Here is a 26754-nt window from a genome sequence, read left to right as displayed (position 1 = left end):
TGTTTAGAAATACAACGTCCAGAATTCTTCAAAGTCTACACAAAGGTAATACAACAGGCTTTGCCATTTGGATAAAGGGAAACGGCGACAGGAGGCAGACAAAAAATCAGGCTTTGTCTACACTAACCAGGTAGAAATAGGGGGGAAAATCCATTAAAAATTGGATGAAGATGAACCAAAACCTTGGCATCGGCAATTCTACTCCTCTGCTCCTCAGGTAACCGGGGGAAAACCACCAAAACAGGAGTAAAAATGTCTAAACCTCTTTACTTAATAAGGGTCAGGGTTTCCAGTCGACATTAGGGGTTAAAGCCACTCAGCCTAGTCGCCGAGTTCAACACTCCGGGAACACTGCCCTTTCCTAGAATAACTGATTTCTTAACATGGGAATCTAAACTATTTTCATACGCAAAGGCAAAGTCGCTCAAATTTTAGGAGAGAAAAGTAAACGCCCTCTTTACATTTCCCGTTTCACCTGGCGCTAAGAGCCCCCAACACGGTCTTCTTTTAAAAGGAGGTCCCAAGAGACACACTATTTCCAAAGAGCCCCTTTTGGCACGAAGGGACGAAAAAATCCGGCAGCAAACACCGTCTCCTCCGCACAGTCCTGAGGAAAGGTAGAGGGAATATCGCTAACCCATCCAGGAGGACAAAGTTGCTCCGAGCCCGAGACCTGCAGCGCTCGCTACAAACTTTCCAGCGGCAGCGCGAGCGCCGTCACTTACCGGCGGCAGAAGTCATGATTCCCCCGTGCAGCTCGCTTCCCCGCTCGCCCCCCTCAATCCCCGCTCCCCTTACAGTCCATTGTTTCAACAGTTTGGGCAGAAGAGAAAAGCCCCGGCAGAGCCCACATTCCGTCCCGCGGCCCCGAGGCGCAACCCCAGCGCCGCACAAAGGACGCGGCCGGCTCCGGGGACCCGGCGGCGCTCCCGGGCGCGAGCCGCCGGCGACGGGCGGGCGGGCACGAGCGCCGCCCAGCCGAGCTCCCGGCAGACGGCCACGCGCGCACACGAGCAGTGCTCACCGCGGCTTCGCCGGCGCGCGCCCTTCTCCAGCTCCAAAAAAAAAATCAGAGCTCCAGGCGCCCCCTGCTAGTCGCGGCCGTAAAAAGCGGACAAAAGCCCCAGCCTCCTCCAATCAGGGGGCCCGAGTTTCCGCCCGTTCCCGCCCCTCCCGCCCACACGTTCAAGCTCAGCGCCAATGAGCGGGCCTGAAAAAGGGGCGTGAGCTGTGAGGCATGCTGGGAATTGTAGTTTTCTGGACTCACGGGACCTTCAGAAGCAGACGCCTGGGCGCATGCAGCCGGTTCTCCCGCCTTCATTTCCCATCGTGCTGAGGCGGGTGGCATGGCGGAGAAGGATGACACCGGATTTTGACGAAGAGGTGGTTTTTGAGGTAAGGGGAAAATGGCGGTGCGTGTGAATTGCCTTTGTTTGATTAGGACGAGGGAGAAGGCGAGGAGGCCGGGCGAGAGGCAGATCCCGGGGCGAGGAATCGGGTGACGCTCCTGCCGGCCTCGGTCACCGAATCTCGGCAATTTCCGGGCCTAATGTTGGACGCAGCCTGACAGGTGTAGCCTGAGGCTCTCTCGCCGCGCCCGGCCTCTGCCTCGGGCCCTCCCAGAATTCCCAGCCAGGCCGGTGGACTAGAACCCTGCTTGTTCCTACTCACCCGTACGATTTAGCCTCCCCCTTTTTAGTCCCCGATTTGTTCGGGTCAGTATCCAGAAATGCCCCAGGTCACAGTTCGCGGTCGAGGCGTGGCCCTCGGAATGGAGGCAGCAGGTGCTAGTTTTTGTTTTTGTTTTTGTTTTCTTATACCGTGGTTTAAGATCTGTGTGTGGGACCTACTGTGGGTGATTTGGGCCGGGGCATCTCAGCATCTAATTCTTTTGTCCTTTGCTTTGCGCTAGGTGTAGCTAGTTCTTCTGATTCGAGGCTCGGGTGTGAGTGCTTTTGTGTGGGACTATTTTAAGACGTTCTCTGCCATCTTGAATGAAAACAAAAACAAACAAAAAAACAGTCTAGTGTTTTTGTTGCCATTTGTCTATCAGACACAGGTGAAAAGTCACACCCCTGTATAAGGCATGTATGTATACTTTACTAAAATCCATTCATCCGACAAGATTTTAAGAAATTTAAGAAAAGAAACGGCTCATTCCATACCATCAGAGAGCTACGCAATAAATAGTACAGAATGGTAAATGTTGAAACATATACAAACTGTCATTGGAGGATTGATTTGGAAACCGCTGTCTGTTCTTGTGGCCTCGGAGACACTACACCCAGTATATGGATATTGGAGGTGGATCTTGAACTGTGAATATGTTTAGAGAGATGGAAGGGAGAAAATGCATTATAAGGAAAGAGAACAGTATCTCAAGGTTGGGAGGTGTGAAAGTACCTGGTGTAGATTTTTCAGGGACTTGAGTGTGGAGTGTCGCTATATAAAGTGGTTTGATGGGGCTGGAATGAAGAAGTAGTGGAAGATAGGGCTCTTTTACCAAAAGGGAGTGCCTGGATTTGAGGAGGTCAGTAGGGAAGGCAAGCGCCTGAGTTCTGGAAAAGAGAGAAGAAATAATTGAATAATGGCTTGGACAGATACTTCTAAGGTAAAATCGAGGAAACAGTTACAAGATAGAATGTGGGAGATGAAGAAGAGACAAAAATCTATGTTGCTTAGATTGCTAGAGAGAGGAAAGTGGGTGGATACTTTTTTACCCTATTCTTAGATATCTGAGTATAATAGTAATACATGCTCAAAGAACATTTCATTGTAGAAAACAAGCCACAAAATTAAAATCACTCATTTTCCTGCCACCCACAGATGGCCACTGTTAACATTATAGTATGTGTTCTTACAGACTTTTTTCTATTCAAATGTATGTTTGATATTTTTTAAAACACAAAAAATATACCACATAGAATTTTATATGTATTTTTCAGTGAGTCTTTTCCTATTCATTACTCCTTGAAAACAATAACATAATATCCAATCATGTATGTGTATCATAATATAACTATTTTCCCATTCTTGGTTATATTGTTTCAAAATACAATTGTAATCAGCACTGACATAAGTCCATCTTTTACTGCATCTCTGATTTTTCCTTATAGTAATTTCTAGAAGGGAAACTAGTGGGTCAAAGGATATGAACATTTTTTAAGACTTATGCAGAAAGGTTATACCTATTCAAGTTTCCATTAGGAGTATTTTCACCAAATCCTCAGCAGCAACCTTATTAGTTTCCTTTAATCTTTGTTAATTTTATAGGAAAAATAGCATTCTGTTGTTCTAATTTACATTTTGTGCATTTACTGGGAACATTTTTATTTCTTTCTTGAGCATTTTTTTGTAGTTTTTGCTCATTTTACTATTGGATGTTAGCTTCTTACGACTTGCATGTGTTTTACTTTGTTTGTTTTTTCATGTGAACCCGGTGTAAAGTCTTTATTGAATTTGTTGCAATATTGCTTCTGTTTTATGTTTTGGTTTTCTGGCTGTGAGGCATGTGGGATCTTAGCTCCCTGACCAGGGATCAAACCTGCAACCCCTGCATTGGAAGGTGAAGTTTCAACCACTGGACCGCCAGGGAAGTCCCTTGCATACGTTTTTCATATGTTACTTAACCGTACTATACTTCTAGAAATTTTTTTTAGTTTGTAGTTTAATTTATTTGCTTTTTGTCACATACATTAATTTTTATTGCAGCATGATATTCGTAAGAAAAGTGCACAAATCATAAATGTGCAGATTGATGAATTTTCACATGTTGAATACATCCATGTAACCAGTACCCATGTTAAGAAACTGAACGTCAACCAGCACACCAGAAACTCCCTTTTACTCCCTTTCAGTCACTTCTCCCCACCCCAAAGATAACCACAATTCAGACTTGTAATAACTAACTTAGATTCCTTTTGTCTATTTTTATAGTTTACACACTGGGCAATTCCATTTGTATATGCTCTTTTTGCTCTGACTTTTTGCTCTCTGGTTTTGTTTGTTAGATTCATCCATATGGTCATGTGAGCATTTTTTATTTCTCTGTAGTATTCCATGTGAATGCATGACCATTTTTAAATCCACTCTACTATTAATGGTCTTCGGGTGATTTCCAGTTTGAGACTATTATGAACAGTGCTAGTATGAACCTTTTAGTATATATGTCTTATTGAACATATTTCTGTTGAGTATATACTTAGACGTGGAACTGCTAAGTCATAGGAAATATATACATTCACCTGTGTAGATATTGCCAAACACTATTCCAAAGTGGTTGTACCAATTTATATTCCTACCAGCAGTACAGGAGAGGTCCAGTTGCTCTACAGCCTCACCAACACTTGCTAATTTCAGTTTCTCTTTTTACCATTCTGGTAGGTGTGTACTGGTATCTCCTCTTGGCTTTAATTTGCATTTCTCTGATAAGGAAAGGGGGAGTCTTTTTATATGTTTAAGGACCAGTTTTGTATCCACTTTAGTGAAGCCAATTCAAGTTTGTTGCATATTTTCCTTTTGGATTATCTCTTCTTGTTACTGATTTGAAGGAGTTCTTTACATATACTGGATATAAGTCCTTTGTTGGATCTGTGTACCTCAAATATCTCAGGAGGTGTGTGGCACTCTCTTAATAGTGTCTTTCAATGAACAGAAGCTCTTAACTTTATCATAATCCAAATAAACCTTTTTCTTTTATGGTTAGTGCCTTTAAAGAAATATTTGCCTGATCTAAGGTGACAAAGATTATTTTCTCTAAAAGCTTTATTTTACCTTTTGCTTCTAGATCTGCTATCCGTCTGGAACTGACTTTTGTATGGTATCAAGTAAAGGTCAACATATGTTTTTTTCCCACATGGATGTCTAGTTAACCTGGCATTTTCTTTTTTTTTTTTTTCTTTTTTTTTTAAGAAGGAATTTCCATCTTCAGGAAACAACTTTATTTATTTATTTATAAATTTATTTATTTTTGGCTGTGTTGGGTTTTCATTGCTGTGTGCCAGCTTTCTGTAGTTGTGGCAAGCGAGTGCTACTCTTCATTGCGGTGCGCGGGCTTCTCACTGTGGTGGCTTCTCTTGCTGTGGAGCACGGGCTCGGGGCACACGGGCTTCAGTAGCTATGGCACGTGGGCTCAGTAGTTGTGGCTTGCGGGCTCTAGAGCACAGGCTCAGTAGTTGTGGCACATGGGCTTCGTTGCTCCGAGGCATGTGGGATCTTCCCAGACCAGGGCTTGAACCTGTGTCCCCTGCATTGGCAGGCAGATTCTTAACCGCTGCGTCACCAGGGAAGTCCTAGCCTGGCATTTTCTGAACAGACCATCCTTTCCTCGCTGAACTACAATGTTGCCTTTGTGATAAATCAGGATACCTTGTATGTGTGGCCTTGTTTTTGGGTATTCTCTTTTCCATTGGTTAATTTGATCATTCTTGTGCCTATACGACATTATTTTAATTACTTTTTAACTTTATAATACATACTAGTGTCTGATAGAATAAAACCAGCCAGCTTTATTTTCCTTCAAGATTGCTTTGGCTATTTTTAGCCCTTTGTATTTCTGAATGAATTTTAGAATCAGCCTATCATTTTCACTTTAGAAAAAGGAAACTACCAAGATTTGATTGGAATTGCTTTGAATCTATGGATTAATTTGGAGAGACCTGACATCTTTACAGTATTGAATATTCCAATAGCATTTTTATTGCTTGCCTCCTAAATGAGTCAAGCAGCTTCCCATCACTTTCTGTGCTCTAGGACTGATTTTACAAACTGGGAATACAGGGGAGGAAAAACAATTTTCCCTCTACCTTTCGAGTTCTTGGCTGAGACCCCTGTCATAAAAGATAGATTAACAAAAGAAAAACAAAAGTTTATTAACATTGTTAGGAAACAAAATTCAACTGGAGTAAATTTAAAAGATCTTACTGGTTTTCTTCAACGATTCATGAATTAGGCAGCGTCCCATCCAGCAGACAGAAAGGATCTTCTTCCCAGGATCTGTAAAAGATGAAAGACTTGTAGGCAGAAGGGAGTGGGACAAGGAAGTTAGGCTAGCAAAGAGTGGATTGGTCAATCCCAATCTCCCAATTCATCCCACCACCACCACCCACCCCTGCCACTTTCCCCCCTTGGTGTTCATACATTTGTTCTCTGCATCTGTGTCTCTATTTCTGCCCTGCAAACCGGTTCATCTGTACCATTTTTCTAGGTTCCACATATATGCATTAATATACGATATTTTTCTCTTTCTGACTTACTTCACTCTGTATGACAGTCTTTAGATTCATCCACGTCTCTACAAATGACCCAATGTCGTTCCTTTTTATGGCTGGGATTGACATATATACACTAATATGTATAAAATAGATAACTAATAAGAACCTGCTGTATAAAAATATAAATTTAAAAAAAAGAGTGGATTGTTTGTGTCAAGGTCACGTTCTTTTAGGGGATGGCACGGGTCTGTCAGGCAGATTACCTCACTAGTGTTGATTGGGTAGTTCCTGACTGACTGGCTTAAGATTCTATTTCTGTTACCAAACGCAGGTTCCTGTGACTGACGCCCAGTAAGGCCAAACAAACCAAAAAGTCGAAGTTTGGAGCAGAGAAAGCTTTGTTGCAGGGGCATGCAAGGAGAACAGGTGGCTCGTGCCCCAAAAAAACCCCTAACTCCTTGAAGGGTTTCAGCAAAGCATTTTTAAAGGTCAGGGGAGGGGAGGGGCATCCCAGGGTATGTGCTGGCATCTCAGTTCATGCACAATTCTCTGATTGGTTGATCTTGAGGTAACAGGGCAGTTAACATTATCAATCCTTAGGTACCAGTAGGTCTGGGGGCTACAGGCTCATGATCATCAAGTAGCTAATTTCTTCCATGTGGTGGTGGTTTTAGCATCTGAAAAGCTCAGGAAATATGCATGGAATACTGTTATCTTGGCACTTGTAAGAGGAGCTACAGCAGAAGATATGGGGGAGGGGCTCTGTCCTGGGAAGGCTCCACAGGTCCTGTTCAGTTACATTTCTTGGAAAGGCCAAAAGTGTAATTAAGTCTTGATTTGGTAAGGTGGATCTTAGTATAAGTGACTCCGTTTGGGGCCTGTTGTCCTGTTTTTAACAACACGTATACTGCATATATACATGGGAGATACTGTTTAAAAAAACAAAACAAAACAGAGCTAGACAGTAGTTAAGGCAGTTAAACGTATTTTATTCAGGACATACAATAGGGGGAAAGAGACCTCAGTATAGAACTGGGTTCTATTGCAAATACAGCATGGATAAATGGGAATTTAATTACTAAGAGGAAACACGGGGTCAGGAGGGGTTTTGGCTAAACCAATATAACGGGATTCTTGGTGAAGACAGGCTAGGGTAGTCAGACATTACCTCTGTTACCTCAGACACCAAGGTTTGCAGCAGAGAGTTTATTCACAAAGCAGCCAAGGGAGGAGAACAAGTCTGAAATCCACCCTCCCAAAGGTGGGATATTTATGGGGTAAAGGATCAGGGTGGTCTTAGGTGTGAGGAAAGGTGATTGGAGGTAGGGGAAAAGTGAGGTAGTCGGTGTTCTGTGCAGATACATCTTGGTTATATGCTTCTTCCAGGGATGCATGTTAAAAAATGGAGGTGCTTAGCATGATTTGGGGGTGGAGGTTTTGGCCCTCTGACAACAAAAGAGCATTCATCCAACACCTGTGCAGGCCCAGTGTTAGGGCCCGTGGTCCCAACCAGTCTTAGCTCGAACTGAACAAGAGCTGACTCTAAGTTCCGAAAAAACAACTTAAGTCTCTGCCCCCGTTACCATAGCAACCCCATACATCCGAGGTGTTATCTGTGGGGTGGTTAAGGTGTCTTGTGGTGTATTACCTAAGCTATGTGAAGCTTGGAGGGTATGCAGTTAAGGAGAGGGGAAAAAACTAAAGCAAGCTGATCAGTGAAGGCAGTTTATAAGCAGAGAGGTTTTAACAAGCTGTTCCCTTATCTGTTGTTCTGTAAGACAAGCTCAAGAATCTCTATTAGTCACTAGCTTCTGTTACCCCTATGGGGCATGATTACACCTAGGGGAATGGTAGAAGATGAGGAACCCAATATTGAGGGTGATCAGTTGTGGCGGATGGGAGACGCTTGCTAAACTGGCATACCAGGGTTCTTGTTAAAACTAGATTTTGCAAGGAAGTGCACAGGTAGGCCTAGGAGAAATTTCAGGAGCCTGACTAAAGTTTGATTAAAGAAAGAATCTTTGTCGATACCCAGGGGAATCTAACACTCGATGGCTTGGAATTCAGGCTCAGATAGCATCTATATGGGGGGGAGGGGGTGTAGACCTCTTAGGGAAGAGTAAATGTTTACTTAGGAAAGATAAATGGACCCTTAGAAGAACAGATGGGAGATACGACAAAATTTGTCTGGATGTAGCCTCCTCTCCTGTGATGACTCAATCTTCTCTAGTTGATGAAACTCCCAGGGAAGGGATTTATGATAATTGAGTTCCTTTTGGAAGATTTGTCTTTAGGCAGAATAAGGGGGAGAGTTCAGAGAAAGTTTTCCCCTTCATGTGCTGTTTTTCAAGTGCCTACAGCTCAAAATAATCAATATGCCCAATGACATAATTTTGGGGGGACATATTCTGCTACCTTTCAGGAATGATCTATTCCTTGAGGGCATAGCTAAAATTGGCCCTTGAACTGTCTAGGCCAGCAGTCCCCAACCTTTTTGGCACCAGGGATTGGTTTCGTGGAAGACAGTTTTTCCACAGACCGGGCGGCAGGGCAGGGTGGGGGGAGTAGGGGTGGGGTGGGGAATGAAGTGTGGGGATGGTGCGGGTGGTAATGCGAGTGATGGGGAGCGGCAGATGAAGCTTCTCTCACTCGCCTGCTGTGCAGCCCAGCTCCTAACAGGCCACGGACCGGTACTGGTCTGCGGCTCTGGGGGTTGGGGACCCCTGGTCTAGGCCTTTGCTGGGGATATGGGGAATGGATGATGTCCATTGGTTCCTTTTCTTTTATGGTTATTGCTTAGTTCCAGTTTTCTATTTGGGGGGATATTTTGATAGTCTTTTTTTATTCTGAAAGGGCGTGTAATACAGTTGTCAAAGGAACAGACTCGAGTTGGACAGCATGGGAAATCCTAGCTCCAGTACATAATAGTTAGTGTGATTTTGAGCAGTTTACTTAACTTCTCTGTGTTTCAGTTTTCTCAATATTAAGTAGAAATGACAGTATCAATCTCATAGAGCAGTTGTGAGTATTAAATGACTTAATGTAAGTGACCTAATTAGGTCTTATTACTTATGTTATTCATGGCTTCTCTCTTTTTTTTTTTTTTTTTGCGGTACGCGGGCCTCTCACTGCTGTAGCCTCTCCCGTTGCGAAGCACAGGCTCCGGGCACGCAGGCTCAGCGGCCATGGCTCACAGGCCCAGCCGCACTGCGGAATGTGGGATCTTCCCGGACCGGGGCACGAACCCGTGTCCCCTGCATCGGCAGGCACACTCTCAACCACTGCGCCACCAGGGAAGCCCTCTAGCTTTTTGAGTTAAAGACTTAAGTACTAAAACTAATTTGTAAGGTTATAAATTTCCCTATGAGTGCTGCATTGGCTGTATTTCATGAGTTTTGAAATGTGGTTTGTCTCACAATTTTGTAATTTCCTTTGTGATTTGTTCTTAATAGGTGATTTAATAGGGGTATGGGCAAGGGATTGATGTTATTGTTAGTGATGATTTTTCTTCATGTGCTCCTCCAGACCCGTAGTTCTACCCTGATCATTATGGAACGCATCACCTGTATTTCCGTGTCCTATGGATTCCACTTAGGTTCAGCTAATGAGAAAGATCTCTTAAATCAGAGGTATCTTAATTTGTTCAGGCTGCTATAACAAAATGCCATAGGCTGGGTGGCTTATAAACAACAAAAATTTATTTCTCACAGTTCTGGAGGCTGGGAAACCTAAGATTCAGGGTGCCAGCATGGTTGAGTTCTGATGAGAACCCACTTCCTGGTTCATAAATGACTGTCTTTTCCCTGTGTCTTCATATGGCAGAGGGGGTGAGGGAACTCTCTGGGATCTCTTTTATAAGGGTACTGATTCTATTCTTGAGGGGTCCAACCACATGACCTAAGCACCTCTCAAAGCCCTCAGCTCCAAATACTGATAACATTGGGGATTAGGTTTCAACATATGAATTTTGGGAGGACACAAACATATAGCAAGAGGGTAGAAGAGAAAGCACTGGAGAGATATTTATTTTCCTAGTTCCCTCCCAGCAGGGCTACCATTTGGTAGTGATTGTGTTCCTGTACATAAAGGCGCAAGTCTTCTTGGGGGACTCCTTTAACTTCATCTCTTCTTTTTTTTTTTCTTTTTTTTTTTGCGGTACGCGGGCCTCTCACTGTTGTGGCCTCTCCCGTTGCGGAGCACAGGCTCCGGACGCGCAGGCTCAGCGGCCATGGCTCATGGGCCCAGCCACTCCGCGGCATGTGGGATCTTCCTGGACCGAGGCACGAATCCGTGTCCCCTGCATCGGCAGGCGGACTCTCAACCACTGCGCCACCAAGGAAGCCCTAACTTCATCTCTTACAGGGCTTCAGTGACCCTGCTTCTTTCCTTTGACCTTTAGGCCTGTGGAAGATAATAAGTTCCGGCTGTTGCTAGTCCCTGGGTGCTTCACCATCCCCTATTGGTTGCCTCAACCCTTCTTATGCCTTGGTAAATAAATGGTCATTTCATTAAACTCTTTTCAGTTATCCCTTTTGAGTGTGCCATCTGTTTCTTGTAAAGTCTTCCTTCAAGAAGACTTCCTTGGTTAACTTATTTTGTAGCCCCTATTCTATTCTCTAGGATTAACTCTTATCCATTGTCATCCACGACCTTTGGTTTTGCCCTCTGAGAACTTATTCTTCATCTCTTAGCACTCCATTGCCTCATATGAAATGGGTTTTAAAGTATACCTTTCTTGGGGACTGCATACCTTTCACAGCCTGATTCCTGCTGGTGTAGGTTGTGGACCGAAGAGTTGCTTTAAAGGTTGAATATGAGTTTTTGCAGGGTATTGGTTTCTTTAGCAGTGTAGTTCCCTGAAATGTAGTAGATTTCCAGTCTGTTTGCTTGTAGGCAGTTTCATATACAAGTAACCACAGTTAAAGAGCACATTTAGACCAAGCTCTTAAATCCGAAGTCTGTAGATTGTATACTGGTTCTGTTTTGGACTTTTTCAACATCATGGCATCATCTGCAATAAGAGGCTTGGGTGGAAACGTATCACCCTTAATTAGATCTTAGCAGCTGGACTGGTTCCCATTATTTTGAAGGAGGGTCTTCGGAAAGGCTTCAGGCCGCCAGCTTATTTCCTGCATTTTGGCTTTTCCAGCCATGAGAACACTGCTCCCCCCGCCCATTACCATTTTCAGTCAGCTGGAATCTCAGGCCACAGGCAGAGACACCCTTCTTTTGCAGAGCTGAAAGCTTGTTAGGCACATGGTTTGTCTTTCAAGGTACAAATATTACAGTGGCAGTAGTTTTTTAAAATGTTTTGCCATTTGGCTGGAATGGGTCATTAGCTTTTTAACCTGCAATATGTTTCCTTGCCATCTACCATTTGACCTCTACTAAGCCTGTGCAGTGTATTTCAGGTTAACTGTCCACTGTCTCTTCCACAACTGCCTCTGCCTTACTGGTAAGCTGGGGAATACATATTGGAATACTGCTTTAGAAACATTTTGCATCCACAGCTTTGTTTACCAGCAAAAAAAAAAAAAAGGTCAGCAAGAAGTGAATCTCTGCTTCCTTCCAAATTGGGAACCCTCATTTATATCTAGAACCCTAGCTGCAAGATAATTTGGAAAATATCACATTTAGCCTTTCCATCCCTTTAATACAGGAGTCATACTAGGAAGGAATGTAGTATAGACGCTGAACAAACCAGCCCACCATATCCATCATAAGACCTAACCTCCCTTCTCCTAAGAAAATTTAACTGGGATATTTTTATTTTTTAATTTTTTTTAACATCTATATTGCAGTATAATTGCTTTACAATGTTGTGTTAGTTTCTGCTGTATAACAAAGTGAATCAGCTATACATATACATATATCCCTTTATCTCCTCCCTCTTGCGTCCTCCTTCCACTCTCCCTATCCCACCCCTCTAGGTGGTCATAAAACACTGAGCTGATCTCCCTGTGCTATGCAGCTGCTTCCCACAAGCTATCTATTTTATGCTTGGTAGTGTATATATGTCAGTGCTACTCTTCACTTCATCCCAGCTTCCCCTTCCCCCTCCCCGTGTCCTCAAGTCCATTCTCTACAAATGCATCTTTATTCCTATCCTGCCCCTAGGTTCATGAACCATTTTTCTTTTTAGATTCCATATATATATGTTAGCATACGGTATTTGTTTTTCTCTTTCTGACTTACTTCACTCTGTATGACAGACTCTAGGCCCATCCACCCCACTAAAAATAACTCATTTTCGTTTCGTTTTATGGCTGAGGAATATTCCATTGTATATATGTACCACAGCTTCTTTATCCATTCATCTGTTGATGGACACTTAGGTTGCTTCCATGTTCTGGCTATTGTAAATAGAGCTGCAATGAACACCGTGGTACATGACTCATTTTGAATTATAGTTTTCTCAGGGCATATGCCCAGTAGTGGGATTGCTGGGTCGTATGGTAGTTCTATTTTTAGTTTTTTAAGAAATCTCCATACTCTTCTCCATAGTGGCTGTATCAATTTACATTCCCACCAACAGTGCAAGAGGCTTCCCTTTTCTCCACACCCTCTCCAGCATTTATTGTTTGTAGATTTTTTTTTTTTTTTTTTTGCGGTACGTGGGCCTCTCACTGTTGTGCCCTCTCCCACCGCGGAGCACAGGCTCCGAACGCGCAGGCCCAGCGACCATGGCCCACGGACCCAGCCGCTCCGCGGCATGTGGGATCCTCCCGGACCGGGGCACGAACCCGTGTCCCCTGCATTGGCAGGCGGACTCTCAACCACTGCGCCACCAGGGAAGCCCTGTTTGTAGATTTTTTGATGATGGCCATTCTGACCTGTGTGAGGTGATACCTCATTGTAGTTCTGATTTGCATTTCTCTAATGATTAGTGATGTTGAGCATCCTTTCATGTGTTTGTTGGCAATCTGTATATCTTCTTTGGAGAAATGTCTATTTACGTCTTCTGCCCATTTTTGAATTGGGCTGTTTGTTTTTTTTGATATTGAGCTGCATGAGCTGCTTGTATATTTCGGAGATTAATCTTTTGTCAGTTGCTTTGTTTGCAAATATTTTCTCCCATCCTGAGAGTTGTCTTTTAGTCTTGTTTATGGTTTCCTTTGCTGTGTAAAAGCTTTTAAGTTTCATTAGGTCCCATTTGTTTATTTTTGTTTTTATTTCCATTTCTCTAGGAGGTGGGTCAAAAAGGATCTTGCTGTGATTTATGTCATGGAGTGTTCTGCCTATGTTTTCCTCTAAGAGTTTTACAGTGTCTGGCCTTACATTTAGGTCTTTAATCCATTTTGAGTTTATTATTGTGTATGGTGTTAGGAAGTGTTCTAATTTCATTCTTTTACATGTAGCTGTCCAGTTTTCCCAGCACCACTTAATTGAAGAGGCTGTATTTTCTCCAACCTTTGTGTACTCTTGCCTCCTTTATCAAAGGTAAGGTGACCATATGTGCATGGGTTTATCTCTGGGCTTTCTATCCTGTTCCATTGTTCTATATTCTGGTTTTGTGCCAGTACCATACTATCTTGATTACTGTAGCTTTGTAGTGTAGTATGACGTCAGGGAGCCTGATTCCTCCGGCTCCGTTTTTCTTTCTCAAGATTGCTTTGGCTATTTGGGGTCTTTTGTGTTTCCATTACAAATTGTGAAATTTTTTGTTCTAGTTCTGTGAAAAATTCCAGTGGTAGTTTGATAGGGATTGCACTGAATCTGTAGATTGCTTTGGGTAGTAGAGTCATTTTCACAATGTTGATTCTTCCAATCCAAGAACATGGTATATCTCTCCATCTGTTTGTATCATCTTTAATTTCTTTCATCAGAGTCTTATAGTTTTCTGCATACAGCTCTTTTGTCTCCTTAGGTAGGTTTATTCCTAGGTATTTTATTCTTTTTGTTGCAATGGTAAATGGGATTGTTTCCTTAATTTGTCTTTCAGATTTTTCATCATTAGTGTATAGGAATGCAAGAGATTTCTGTGCATTAATTTTGTATCCTGCTACTTTACCAAATTAATTGATTAGCTCTGGTAGTTTTCTGGTAGCATCTTTAGGATTCTCTATGTATAGTACATGTCATCTGCAAACAGTGACAGTTTTACGTCTTCTTTTCTGATTTGGATTCCTTTTATTTCTTTTTCTTCTCTGCTTGCTGTGGCTAAAATTTCCAAAACTATGTTGAATAATAGTGGTGAGAGTGGGCAACCTTGTCTTGTTCCTGATCTTAGAGGAAATGGTTTCAGTTTTACACTGTTGAGAACAATGTTGGCTGTGGGTTTGTCATATATGGCCTTTATTATGTTAAGGTAGGTTCTCTCTTTGCCTACTTTCTGTAGAGTTTTTATCATAAATGGGTGTTGAATTTTGTTGAAAGCTTTTTCTGCATTTGTTGAGATGATCATATGGTTTTTATTCTTCAATTTTTTAATATGGTGTATCACATTGATTGATTTGCGTATGTTGAAGAATCCTTGCATTCCTGGGATAAACCCCACTTGATCATGGTGTGTGATCCTTTTAATGTGCTGTTGGATTCTGTTTGCTAGTATTTTGTTGAGGATTTTTGCATCTATGTTCATCAGTGATATTGGCCTGTAGTTTTCTTTCTTTGTGACATCTTTGTCTGGTTTTGGTATCAGTGTGATGGTGGCCTTGTAGAATGAGTTTGGGAGTGTTCCTCCCTCTGCTATATTTTGGAAGAGTTTGAGAAGGATAGGTGTTAGCTCTTCTCTAAATGTTTGATAGAATTCTCCTGTGAAGCCCTCTGGTCCTGTGCTTTTGTTTGTTGGAAGATTTTTTAATCACAGTTTCAATTTCAGTGCTTGTGATTGGTTTGTTTATATTTTCTATTTCTACCTGGTTCAGTCTTGGAAGGTTGTACTTTTCTAAGAATTTGTCCATTTCTTCCAGGTTGTCTCTTTTATTGGCATATAGTTGCTTTTAGTAATGTCTCACAATCCTTTGTATTTCTGCAGTGTCAGCTGTTACTTTTCCTTTTTCATTTCTATTTCTGTTGATTTGAGTCTTGTCCCTTTTTTTCTTGATGAGTCTGGCTAATGGTTTATCAATTTTGTTTATCTTATCAAGGAACCAGGTTTTAGTTTTACTGATTTTTGCTCTTGTTTCCTTCATTTCTTTTTCATTTATTTCTGATCTGATCTTTATGATTTCTTTCCTTCTGCTAACTTTGGGGTTTTCTTGTTCTTCTTTCTCTAATTGCTTTAGGTGTAAGGTTAGGTATTTTTTTTTGAGGTGTTTCTTGAGGTAGGATTGTATTGCTGTAAACTTCCCTCTTAGAACTGCTTTTGCTGCATCCCATAGGTTTTGGGTCATCGTGTTTCCATTGTCATTTGTTTCTAGGTATTTTTTGATTTCCTCTTTGATTTCTTCAGTGATCTCTTGGTTATTTAGTAGTGTATTGTTTAGCCTCCATGTGTTTGTATTTTTTACAGTTTTTTTTTTCCTGTAATTGATATCTAGTCTCATAGCATTGTGGTCAGAAAAGATACTTGATACGATTTCAATTTTCTTAAATTTACCAAGGCTTTATTTGTGACCCAAGGTATGGTCTATCCTGGAGAATGTTCCATGAGCACTTGAGAAGAAAGTGTATTGTCTTGTTTTTGGATGGAATGTCCTATAAATATCAATTAAGTCCATTTTGTTTAATGTGTCATTTAAAGCTTGTGTTTCCTTATTTATTTTCATTTTGGATGATCTGTCCATTGGTGAAAGTGGGGTGTTAAAATCCCCTTCTATTATTGTGTTTCTGTTGATTTCTTCTTTTATGGCTGTTAGCACTTGCCTTATGTATTGAGTTGCTCCTATGTTGGGTGCATAAATATTTACAATTGTTACACCTTCTTCTTGGATTGATCCCTTGGTCATTATGTAGTGTCCTTCCTTGTCTCTTGTAACGTTCTTTATTTTAAAGTCTATTTTGTCTGATATGAGAATTACTACTCCAGCTTTCTTTTGATTTCCATTTGCATGGATATCTTTTTCCATCCCCTCACTTTCAGTCTGTATGTGTCCCTAGGTCTGAAGTGGGTCTCCTGTAGACAGCATATGTCCAGGTCTTGTTTTTGTATCCATTCAGCCAGTCTGTGTCTTTTGGTTGGAGCATTTAAGCCATTTACATTTAAGGTAATTATCGATAGGTATGTTCCTATTACCATTTTCTTAATTGTTTTGGGTTTGTTTTTGTAGGTCTTTTCCTTTTCTTGTGTTTCCTGCCTAGGGAAGTTCCTTTAGCATTTGTTGTAAAGCTGATTTGGTGGTGCTGAATTCTCTTACCTTTTGATTGTTTGTAAAGGTTTTAATTTCTCCATCGAATCTGAATGAGATCCTTGCTGGGTTGAACAATCTTGGTTGTAGGTTTTTCCCTTTCATCACTTTAAATATGTCTTGCCAGTCCCTTCTGGCTTGCAGAGTTTCTGCTGAAAGATCTGCTGTTAACCTTATGGGGATTCCCTTGCATGTTATTTGCTGCTTTTCCCTTGCTGCTTTTAATATTTTTTCTTTGTATTTAATTATTGATAGCTTGATTAATATGTGTCTCGGTGTGTTTCTCTTTGGGTTTATCCTGTATGGGACTCTCTGCGCTTCCTGGACTTGATTGACTATTTCCTGTCCCGTGTTAGGGAAGTTTTCGACTATAATCTCTTAAAATATTTTCTCAGACCCTTTCTTTTCTTCTTCTGGGACCCCTGTAATTCAAATGCTGGTGCGTTTAGTGTTGTCCCAGAGGTCTCTGAGACTGTCCTAAATTCTTTTCATTCTTTTTTCCTTATTCTGCTCCCTGGCAGTTATTTCCACCATTGTATCTTCCAGCTCAGTTATCCATTCTTTTGCCTCAGTTATTCTGCTATTGATTCCTTCTAGAGTATTTTTAATTTCAGTAATTGTGTTGTTCATCACCATTTGTTTGCTCTTTAGTTCTTCTAGACCCTTGTTAAATGTTTCTTGTGTTTTTCCATTCTGTTTCTGAGATTTTGGATCATCTTCATTATCATTTCTCTGGATTCTTTGTCAGGTAGTTTGCCTATTTCATCTTATTTGGTCTTGTAGGTTTTTACCTTGTTTTTTCGTCTGTAACATACTTTTGTCCTTTCTTTCTTTTTTTTTTTTTTTGATGGGTGGGGCTGTATTCTTGTCTTACTGGTTGTTTGGCCTGAGGCATCCAGCACTGGAGTTTTCAGGCAGTTGGATAGAGCCGGGTCTTGGTGCTGAGAGTAGGACCTCCAGGAGGCCTCACTCCAGTTAATATTACCTGGGGCTGAGGTTCTCTGTTAGTCCAGCAATTTGGACTAGCAGCTCCCACCACAGGAGCTCAGGCCCAACCTCTGGCCTGGGAACCGAGATCCCGCAAGCTTCATGGCATGGCAGAAAAGAAACAAACAAACAAAAAAAAGGTGTAGTACAATATGAAAGAATAAAAAATAAAATTAGAAAGATAAAATATATATTAGGAAAAATAAAAATATAATTGAAACAACAGCAACAAGGTAAAATAAAACCACAACAGAAAAAAGAAAAATAAAGTGGGGGGTGGGGCAGGGAGAAACAAGCCAAAAGGAGAGGACAATAACAAAGTATAAAGAATAAAATAGGGCTTCCCTGGTGGCGCAGTGGTTGAGAGTCCACCTGCCGATGCAGGGGACACGGGTTCGTGCCCCAGTCCAGGAAGATCCACGTGCCGCTGAGCCTGTGCGTCCGGAGCCTGTGCTCCGCAACAGGAGAGGCCACAACAGTGAGAGGCCCACGTACCGCAAAAAAAAAAAAAAGAAAGAAATAAAATTAGAAAAATAAAAGATTTATTAGGAAAAATATAAATGAATCAACAGCGAGTCAGCAAGGTAAAATAGAACCCCAATCTAAATGAGGAAAAAAGAAGGGGAAAAAAAAAGCCTTGGCTATGGGGATGGAGTTTAGGCAGGGGCAGGGTTTAGGGTGGGGCGGGACCTAGGCGGGTGGTGGGGGGCGACGTTGAAGCGTGGGGTGGGGCCTCTGCTTAGGACCTGCTCGGAAGGGGAGGGGCAGCTGTGGAAAGGGGGGCCTCTGGAGTGTGGAGTTCCAGGGTTTGGAGGTAGAGCCCTGGGTGAGGGTGTCGGGGAGGGGGGGGCTTGGGCCCAGCACGTTGGATGGGGTCTCCAAGTGTAGAGGTGGGGCCCTGGGTTGGGGTGTAGGGGCAGGGCTTGGGTTCTGTGGGGCAGGAGGGAGGTTCCGAGGGCAGAACATCAGGCCCAGGAGCCCAACAGGCTCCCCGGTGCCTAAGTGGACAGGGAAAGCGCTGGCCCCGTTCCTTTCTGTTCCTTCGTGCCCCTCCCCCACCATCTCCCCCAGGGAACCCCCCATTGCTGCTGGACCCCTAACCATGGGTGGGTCTGGCTGGGTGTAGGAACTCCTCCCCTCCCCCAGCACCCCCTCAGGGTCCAGCCTTTACTTTTGCTCCCCATTCCCTCCCTCCCGCTCCCTCAGGACCTGCACGGCTGGAGGGGGCCTAGGTGGGCAGAGGATCAGGCCCGATCTCAGCAGGTTCCTGGGGGCCCAAGTGGGCAGGGGACACCTGGCCACACTCCCTTTTGATCCTCTGGTCCCCCAACTTACCCCTTCGGGTGTGGGATCCCTTCCCCTTCCCCAGCCGCCCCTCAACGTTGCCAGTCCCCTCCCACCTCCACTTCTTCTCTCCCTTCACACCCCCCCACGCCCCATTTCCTACCTGGTTGCTGACAGTTCTTCCCTTCCCCTTAGGTGTCCGTGGTCCCGTACCGGTGCCTGGTAGGTCCCCTAGTTGTGTGGAGACATGAATTCCACATCCTCCTAGTCCGCCATCTTGACTCCACCCGCAACTGGGATGTTTTTAGTATATGGTGTAATACTGTTATTTTAATGATTTTCAGAATCGGAAATCAGACTCGTTTATGTCTTAAAACTAACTCAGAGAGTCATGTGCTGTGTTAAAATTTTAATTTTAAATCAAGCAAAGTTTTGGAAACTATTATAATCACATCCTTTCCCTATTTAAAACCTTTTTGAAATGGCTTGGTTTAATACCAATTTCCTTGATTATTGGTCAATTTTACTATCTTCTAATCTTGGTCTTTTGTATTCTCCCTCCAGAAGTCACCTTTGAGTCCTCCTAGTCTGGAAGGACTGGGGATGGTCTGAAAGAAAAGGAAGGAAGAGTGAGGTTCCCAGGCCCAACTTCTGGTCCTCTGGCCCTTGCCCTAGAATCTGACCACTTTCATTTCTTCAAGGCTAGATTCCGTATATATCTTCAAAGTTAGTTCCTTTATCTTGGAGCCTGACTACCCCCTGGAGACTGAAGTGGGAAGGACAACATAACCTCACACTCAGGCTGAGCAGCAACAGGACAAAGTTTAGAAAATGATGGACTCCATATCTAACGTGGGTATTAAGCAAGATAAATACTGATACCAGTGTTGTCATTTTGCTCTGTTATTGTAATTTCTAATTAAGATGTTTTGAGAGTAAAAATTCTCTAGTCACCTTAGGAGACTAGTTCTGATATTGCTCATTCATAGCTGTTGGATTTTTTCATCATAGATTAATTGCAGAAATTTTGAGTCATTTATCCTATCTTGAATCCTTCTACTCCTAGAGGGAAGAGTACCTGAAAATAAGAACTAATTATTTAAAGGACTAATATTTCTGCCTCTTTGCATTATTTGTAGTGCATCTAAACCATTTTTTGGTAACTTTCTTAGAGGGACAGTGTTGTTCTCAAGGGACTTTTTTACTCTATGAACTCTCCATCCATGGTAACCCTTTTCTGTAGTTGAATTCCTTTTGATATTTGTTGAAATTCATTCTTTTTTCCCTTGTTCATGACTGGGGAAAGTAACTGTTCAGAACTGGGAAAGCCCCTCTTGTCTTGACTTCTTTCCCTCCTTCATCCTTCTCAGTAAATTATTAAATGTTAACCCTTTGTTGGCAGTGTGTTCAGCTTGGCAGGTTTAGCTTCCCCTGACCCTCAGCGCTAAATCAGTCAAATGAATGTGAGATGGCTCTCACATAATCTCCCACATTTAAAAGAAAGTTACAAAAAAATCCTCTCTTGCTTGAAAGATTCTCCTTTCTTTATATTTTTAAAGGTTATTTTACATCTCTAAAGAACAGTAAGGCATGTTTTATAAGTAACGTTTGTAGATTCTTTCCTACTTGCAATAGTGATTTGACTAATGGAAGGAAATTGTTTTCGTCTGTGTATGTATACATTGACAGTATTTGCTATTTTGACAATGGAGCTTGCTGTCTGGAAAAATGATACATATAAAATTGTAGGTATTGTTGTGTCATCTTATTTTTCCTTAAAATGCATTTTCAGTTACCCGTAGTACATAAAGCTTTACAGTTGTATTTTGTAATTTACTTCTGAATAGCAGCTGAGATCAGAAGCATAGCAAAATTCCTGCTTTTATCAGTATCTGTAATAGAAAGGAAATTTATTAATGGAGATATTAAATCTGAACCTATTGACATACAAGATTGACCATTAAGTCCAAAGCTAGTTTATTACCACATATGCAAGAATAAATTTGTTTAAAATGAATTGTACAAATTTTTCTTGAGGGACAAGTCTTTGCTTTTTTTCTGTCTGGGTCATGTTGTTTCTACTATTTTGGCTTCATCATGTATCCTCAGAGCTCCAATATAGATTTTAACGTTTTAAAAAATATGTAAACATCACAAAAGGTAGTAAATTAGTCTCTCTCTCTTTTATGTATTTTTATTGCATTTATTAGAATGCAGGTTCCTTTGTCTCAAGCTATGATACACAGTTCTTAAATTACTTTTAATTACTTATGTAGCTATATTAATAGCTTTCTTTTTTTTAATTTATTTATTTTTTTTTATTTTTTATTTTTTTATTTTTTGGTTGTGTTGGGTCTTCGTTGCTGCACGCAGGCTTTCTCTAGTGGCGGCTAGTGGGGACTAGTCTTCTCACTGCGGTGGCTTTTCGTTGTGGAGTATGGCCTCTAGGCGCATGGGCTTCAGTAGTTGCAGCACACGGGCTCAGTAGTTGTGGCTCGTGGGCTCTAGAGTGCAGGCTCAGTAGTTGTGGCGCACAGGCTTAGTTGCTCCGCGGCATGTGGGAACTTCCCGGACCAGGGCTCGAACCCGTGTCCCCTGCCTTGACTGGCGGATTCTTTAACCACTGCGCCACCAGGGAAGCCCTACAGCTTTCATTTTTTGAAAACATTGTGGAAAGGGAACTAGACTAGTAATCAAGAGACTAAGATTGATTAGCAATGATATCTGGAGTGAATCACTTAATTTCTCTAAAGCTTGTTTCCCATCTGTTATAAAGGAGTTATACCAGATCATCCTTTAGTATTAAATTTTTCTTGAATCTGGTAGGTTGGTTTACTAAATGACAGTAGGCCCCTAGGGGCTTCCATTAATTAGGAAATACAGGAAGAGATTCTGCTCATTTCCTGTCTGCTTTTATTTTTTTATTTATTTTATTTTATTTTATTTATTTATTTTTGGCTGCATTGGGTCTTCGCTGCTATTTGGGGGCTATTCGGGGGCTATTCTGTTGCCAAGAGCGGGCTTCTCATTGCGGTGGCTTCTTTTGTTGCGGAGCGTGGGCTCTAGGTGCACGGGCTTCAGTAGTTGTGGCACATGGGCTCAGTAGTTGTGGCACATGGGCTTAGTTGCTCCGCGGCATGTGGGATCTTCCCGGACCAGGGCTCAAACCCATGTTCCCTGCATTGGCAGGCGGATTCTTAACCCCCATGCCACCAGGGAAGCCCTCCAATCTATTTTTAGATCAAAAACCTTGGCTCAATTTTAGTTTTCCTGGTTCTCTACCAGGTGTTCTCTGAGTTCCCAGGAGCAAATCATGCCTTAAGGAGTTAGGAGAAAAGGCCCAAAGCTCAGTGTACTCCACAGGGCTATAGTGTTAGTGTACTGACTTCATTGCCTCTGGATTTTTAGAGTATTGCTATCACATGTATTGTTACTCCCACTACAGAAGATCGAATGCCTATTCATCTTTATTTGAAATATTTGAGGACATCCTTTATTTTTAAATCCACTTTGTAATTTATTTTGCTGACAGAATCTGGCCAACTATATCCTATTGTGGGATTTTGCTGATAAATCCACAATCGTTAACCTCATATCTCTTTAACACGTTTATTAAAGTGGATTTTCTACTTTAGTATATATTTTGCCATGTTCTTTTGGTTTTACTTTTCCTTGCAGAATCTCCCTGATGATAGGGAATAATGAATCATTTTGAGATAAAGACCTCCCCTCTGTCTCTTAACAGAACCACAAATTCTGTCTCCACCTTTTTTATTATTATTATTATTTGGAATAAGGAAAAAAGAAAATAAGGTTGGATGTGATCTAATAATGTCCAAACCTCATTTTAATGTTTACTGCACGTTCTTCTCACACCCAACATTTTGCCAGTGTGTTTAACCTGGCTCTAATTTTTTTTCTAACGCAGTTAAAAATGATAGTTTTCCTTTCTCATCTTGCTTCTGCTGTACATTCAGTAAGTGCCCAATATATGCCAGTTGATGAACCATATACTGAATAACATTAAGGGTAGCCTAAGAACTAGAGAGAGCTCAATCAGGATCACTTTTCTTCTCTTTCCTTAGTTAAGACCAAGTCACTATTGCTCTTTGTTTTTAATCAGTTGAACCTATAAGCTGTGTGAGTTTTCTCCCTTTGCATCTCTTCATCTTTCTTTTGATGAATATGTTTTGTTTTGGACTAGATGCTATTGTACTTAAGTATATTTGTACTATTATATAGGAAAAATGTAAAGTTAATGTTTTTAAAGCTTTTTGTTGTTTATAACATTTCATGAAAGATTAATTGGATAGGATGAATTTCTATTGGAAAATATCAGAAGCCTGCAGCCAGGAAAATTTATGAATATATGTCTTATCTGCTGTTGGTTTTTAAAAAAAACCTAAGTAAATGTAAATATTAAGTAATATTCTCTAATGGTATTTTTTAAACACCACTATCCCTATTACTACTTCTGCAGTTATGGAGTAATACTGAGTGGCACTGAAGAAATTATGTTCAGGTTTTTTCAAAGAACTGCTTCTGATAGGAAAATGCTTAGTAATGATGAAGACACGCCCTCCAGTACAGTGGCCATTTTGTACGGTAGTGCTGGAGAAACAAGTGGGAACCATCAAAGAAAGAAGTGTATGGATCAAAGGAATATGGTCAAGAGGCAGTAAATTTTTCCTCTAGGTCAAGCGGAGAAATTAGAACTATGCTGCCTGTGAGTAGTTTAATTCATTGGACCAATTTTAAAGAACCCTTTTAGCTTACTTAATCTTTTTAAGTTTTATGATTAGATTTTGCTTTGCTGATAATGAGGAACAATTAAATTAACACATGGATTTGGGGCTTTTGGAATAGTAATTTAGAAGTTATACTGAAATGTGTATACTCCAAAAAGTATTTCCTGTTATTTTATAATATCTTTAATTTTGCGAGGTACTTTTCTATGATATTATTCAAGGTTTAAGGTGGGGGGGCAATAAGTAGTTATTTTTAAATTATACTTTGTGATTGTCTACTGATTAAAGATAAGTGAAAGGTCTATAGAAATTCTGTATATTGGCATTATAATTAATAGTAGTGGAGAAATTTATTTCCCTTTGTAGGGTTTTGTTAACTGTGACGGTTTTAGCTCTTTATATACCAAAAGCTTCTTCATTAAAAATAGAGAAAATAGCTACCTTGTGTAATTTGGTAATGACAGTCTTGTCTTCCTCATCAGCTTATTTTGTGGGGTTCTGCAGTTAGCTGGGAAGAAATAAGGAAATCATAGCAACTGACAACGGGAGTTCATCCTTTTCAATCATATTTTCCAAAAAAATGCTGTTCTATATTGATAATCACATTTAGACCTACAGCTTTAAGCAATATTCAGATAAAAGACTTTTAAAATATTTTAATAGCTAATAAATAATTGTTTTCAGGCAAATATTCTCCATCAGATTCCTTTTAGAGATATCTTTTTCCTTAAAGATTTTGTTTTGAATAAAAGATCTTTTAGAGGTTCTACTGGTATGATAGAAACTTTTTAAAGTATGTAACTTAAATTATAGTAGTTTTTTCCTGAAGAAACTAAAAATTGATACAGACTTTTAAAATAAAGTTACCTGTAAGTAATTTGATAAATTCTATTAACAAGGGAATGGAAATTAAAGGCTTCTAAGCACAGATTTATATCATTGTAAAGTCTTCATTAACAGTTACTTCTACATCACACAATTTCAGGTTTCTATGCCAATGCTTCCTGCCTCCTACTACCTTCTGTTAGTAGCTAACTATTTTCCTATTGCTTTTTGTGTTTAATATAGACTTGCAGAGATCACATAACATCTGATAGTAGTTAGCATTTTGCTTTGATATAGTACTGATGCTGTAAATAAAGGAACTGTGTAATAGTCAAGTAGATCATTAGTTTTGATATAGAAAAGTGCTCGGGATCATTCTATTCATTTGCTAAATTAAGAATTCAGCATCTTTTTAATCAGACCTTACGTTGGGCACCTTTTTCCACACAAATAACACACATGAATATATTGTCATTGTAATAACACTCTACCCTTTCAAACCACTTTTAAGTCCAGCTCATCGGATTTTTAAAACAAGATTCTTTGTAGCCAGCTTCTAGGCTTGTGTAATCTGAGGCAAATGCATATGAATTATCGCTCATCTGAAAGAGAAATGATTGGTAATAAATGTAGATATTATCGGGAGACTTATCCTGACCTGTTTTGAATTTTCTAACTTAATCTGTTAAGTAATTTAAAAATTACAAGTTCTGTTTCTGGTTAAAAAATATGCAAACTATACAAAATACTATATTAGACCAAGTTAATGAACTTATTTACTTTAAGTTATTTGCAATGTAGTGGAGTAAATAACAGCTTTAACTCTGTCAGGCTGCCTAGGTTCAAATCCTGGCTCTACCATTTACTGTTTCTGTGACCTTGGCCAAGTTACTTGGTCTCTCTGTGCCTTAGTTTCCTCTTATTTTAAATGAGTTCTGCCATAAAAGGTTATTGTAAAGATGAGAGTTAGTACATAAAAATGCTTAGAACAATGCCTGGCAGTGTGGTTACTCAGTAAATGTTCAGTGCTGCTGTTCGGGGAGGAATTTGTGGGGAAGGAATCAACAAACAGATGAGAGTCTACACTGATCATCCTCTTGTGAGAAAAAAGTGCAGCTGGTAGCATCAAACAGAATTAGCAGCCTCCACTGACATTTCCAAACCAGAGGTAAACACTGCTTTAGCCTGAGAAATGGGCAGAGGGAGCAAGTCAAGGGCTATTTCCAGATGTCCACTACCTATGGCCGCCATAGCCTGTGGGAAACTGGAACCCTGGAATGAGTAAACAGAAAAATCATGGAGCCTATAGATCATAAGAATACCAATTCTGTGAAGTTTTGGAGGAGCTGCCATTTTCTAAAATATACTCACAGGAAAAAAAATCCAGATTTGTTTTCCGGATTTAAGAGACTGTAGTTCTGTGAAACTTAGAGCCACCAGTGAAAGGGGAATAATTTGAGATGAGGACAGCCTCAAGAGAGGGGGGGAAATATATAAGTGAATTAAAAATTGTACCATGCAGGGTCTGCATTTTAGACCTTACAGAATATAAAATCTGACATATATTAGCCATCTCTTTACTTTCTGTATTCTGATGCATTTAACAACTTGGAGCCTTGCTGACCTTGGAGGGATTGCGCCTCCCAGGTTACTAAATGATAGTACACTACTCACCTGGCTACTATCTATCTGCCTAATCATACCGGGGTCAGGTACCAGACCCTACTAGGGACAGGCCCTATGCTCCAGAGACTGCTGAAATCATCCATTTCGCCAGCCTTAAGCCTGCTTACCTTGCCTTGCCCATTCGCCCATTCCTTCCCACAGAAAGCACAATAAAGGCTCTCTCCCATAATTTCCCTCCTCTCCCTCCTGACTGACCCTGGTGCTGCCCACATGCCCATCCCTCCCTTGTGGCACAACCTGCTCCCTTCTCTCGGGATCTGTGAATATAACAAACTGTCTTTCCAATGGCAGTTGTCTGCTGATCTGTTGGCCTCACCACACCTGTACAATAAAACCTATATTTTAGGGGCTTCTCTGGTGGCACAGTGGTTAAGAATCCACCTGCCAATGCAGGGGATATGGGTTTGAGCCCTGGTCTGGGAAGATCCCGCATGCTGCGAAGCAACTAAGCCCGTGGGCCACAACTACTGAGCCTGCGTGCCACAACTACTGAAACCCGTGCTCTGCAAGAAGAGAAACCCACACACCACAACGAAGAGTAGCCCCCCACTCGCCGCAACCAGAGAAAAGCCTGCACACAACAATGAAGACCCAGTGCAGCCAAAAATAAAGTAAATAAATTTTTTTTAACCTGTATTTTAAAATAGTAAGACAAATTTGTGAGAGAAGGGTTAGTGGTTCCTTTTAGATCTCAGGCAATTTTGTGTTATGGTTAAGGGTGTA

At 41.2% G+C, this 26754-nt stretch overlaps 2 protein-coding genes across 14 annotated transcripts in view; one reads left to right on the top strand and one right to left on the bottom strand.

The window, feature by feature from the left end:
* The window catches only part of FGD6 (FYVE, RhoGEF and PH domain containing 6), a 109124-nt gene extending 108154 nt beyond the window's left edge, over positions 1-970 (bottom strand). The window contains exon 1 of one of the 3 annotated variants that reach the window (XM_019918631.3): positions 726-970. In XM_019918631.3, coding sequence (XP_019774190.2) covers positions 726-741 — 16 coding nt within the window. In that variant the 5' untranslated portion in view covers positions 742-970. The remainder of the gene's footprint in view (positions 1-725) is intronic. The other 2 variants (XM_073788339.1, XM_019918630.3) reach the window with 2 other exon arrangements.
* Positions 971-1269: 299 nt separating this feature from the next.
* The window catches only part of VEZT (vezatin, adherens junctions transmembrane protein), an 80760-nt gene continuing 55275 nt past the window's right edge, over positions 1270-26754 (top strand). For 9 of the 11 annotated variants that reach the window (XM_019918385.3, XM_019918383.3, XM_019918386.3 and 6 more), the window contains exon 1: positions 1270-1395. In XM_019918385.3, coding sequence (XP_019773944.1) covers positions 1297-1395 — 99 coding nt within the window. In that variant the 5' untranslated portion in view covers positions 1270-1296. Of the gene's footprint in view, positions 1396-19473; positions 19625-23252; positions 23499-26754 lie in introns of all 11 variants that reach the window. The other 2 variants (XM_033866248.2, XM_073788338.1) reach the window with 2 other exon arrangements.

This window comes from Tursiops truncatus, chromosome 11 (assembly GCF_011762595.2).
Source record: "Tursiops truncatus isolate mTurTru1 chromosome 11, mTurTru1.mat.Y, whole genome shotgun sequence".
NCBI classification, from domain to species: Eukaryota; Metazoa; Chordata; class Mammalia; order Artiodactyla; family Delphinidae; genus Tursiops; species Tursiops truncatus.
Note: the sequence above shows the minus strand (reverse complement) of the source record. Positions and strands in the feature narration are given on the sequence as shown.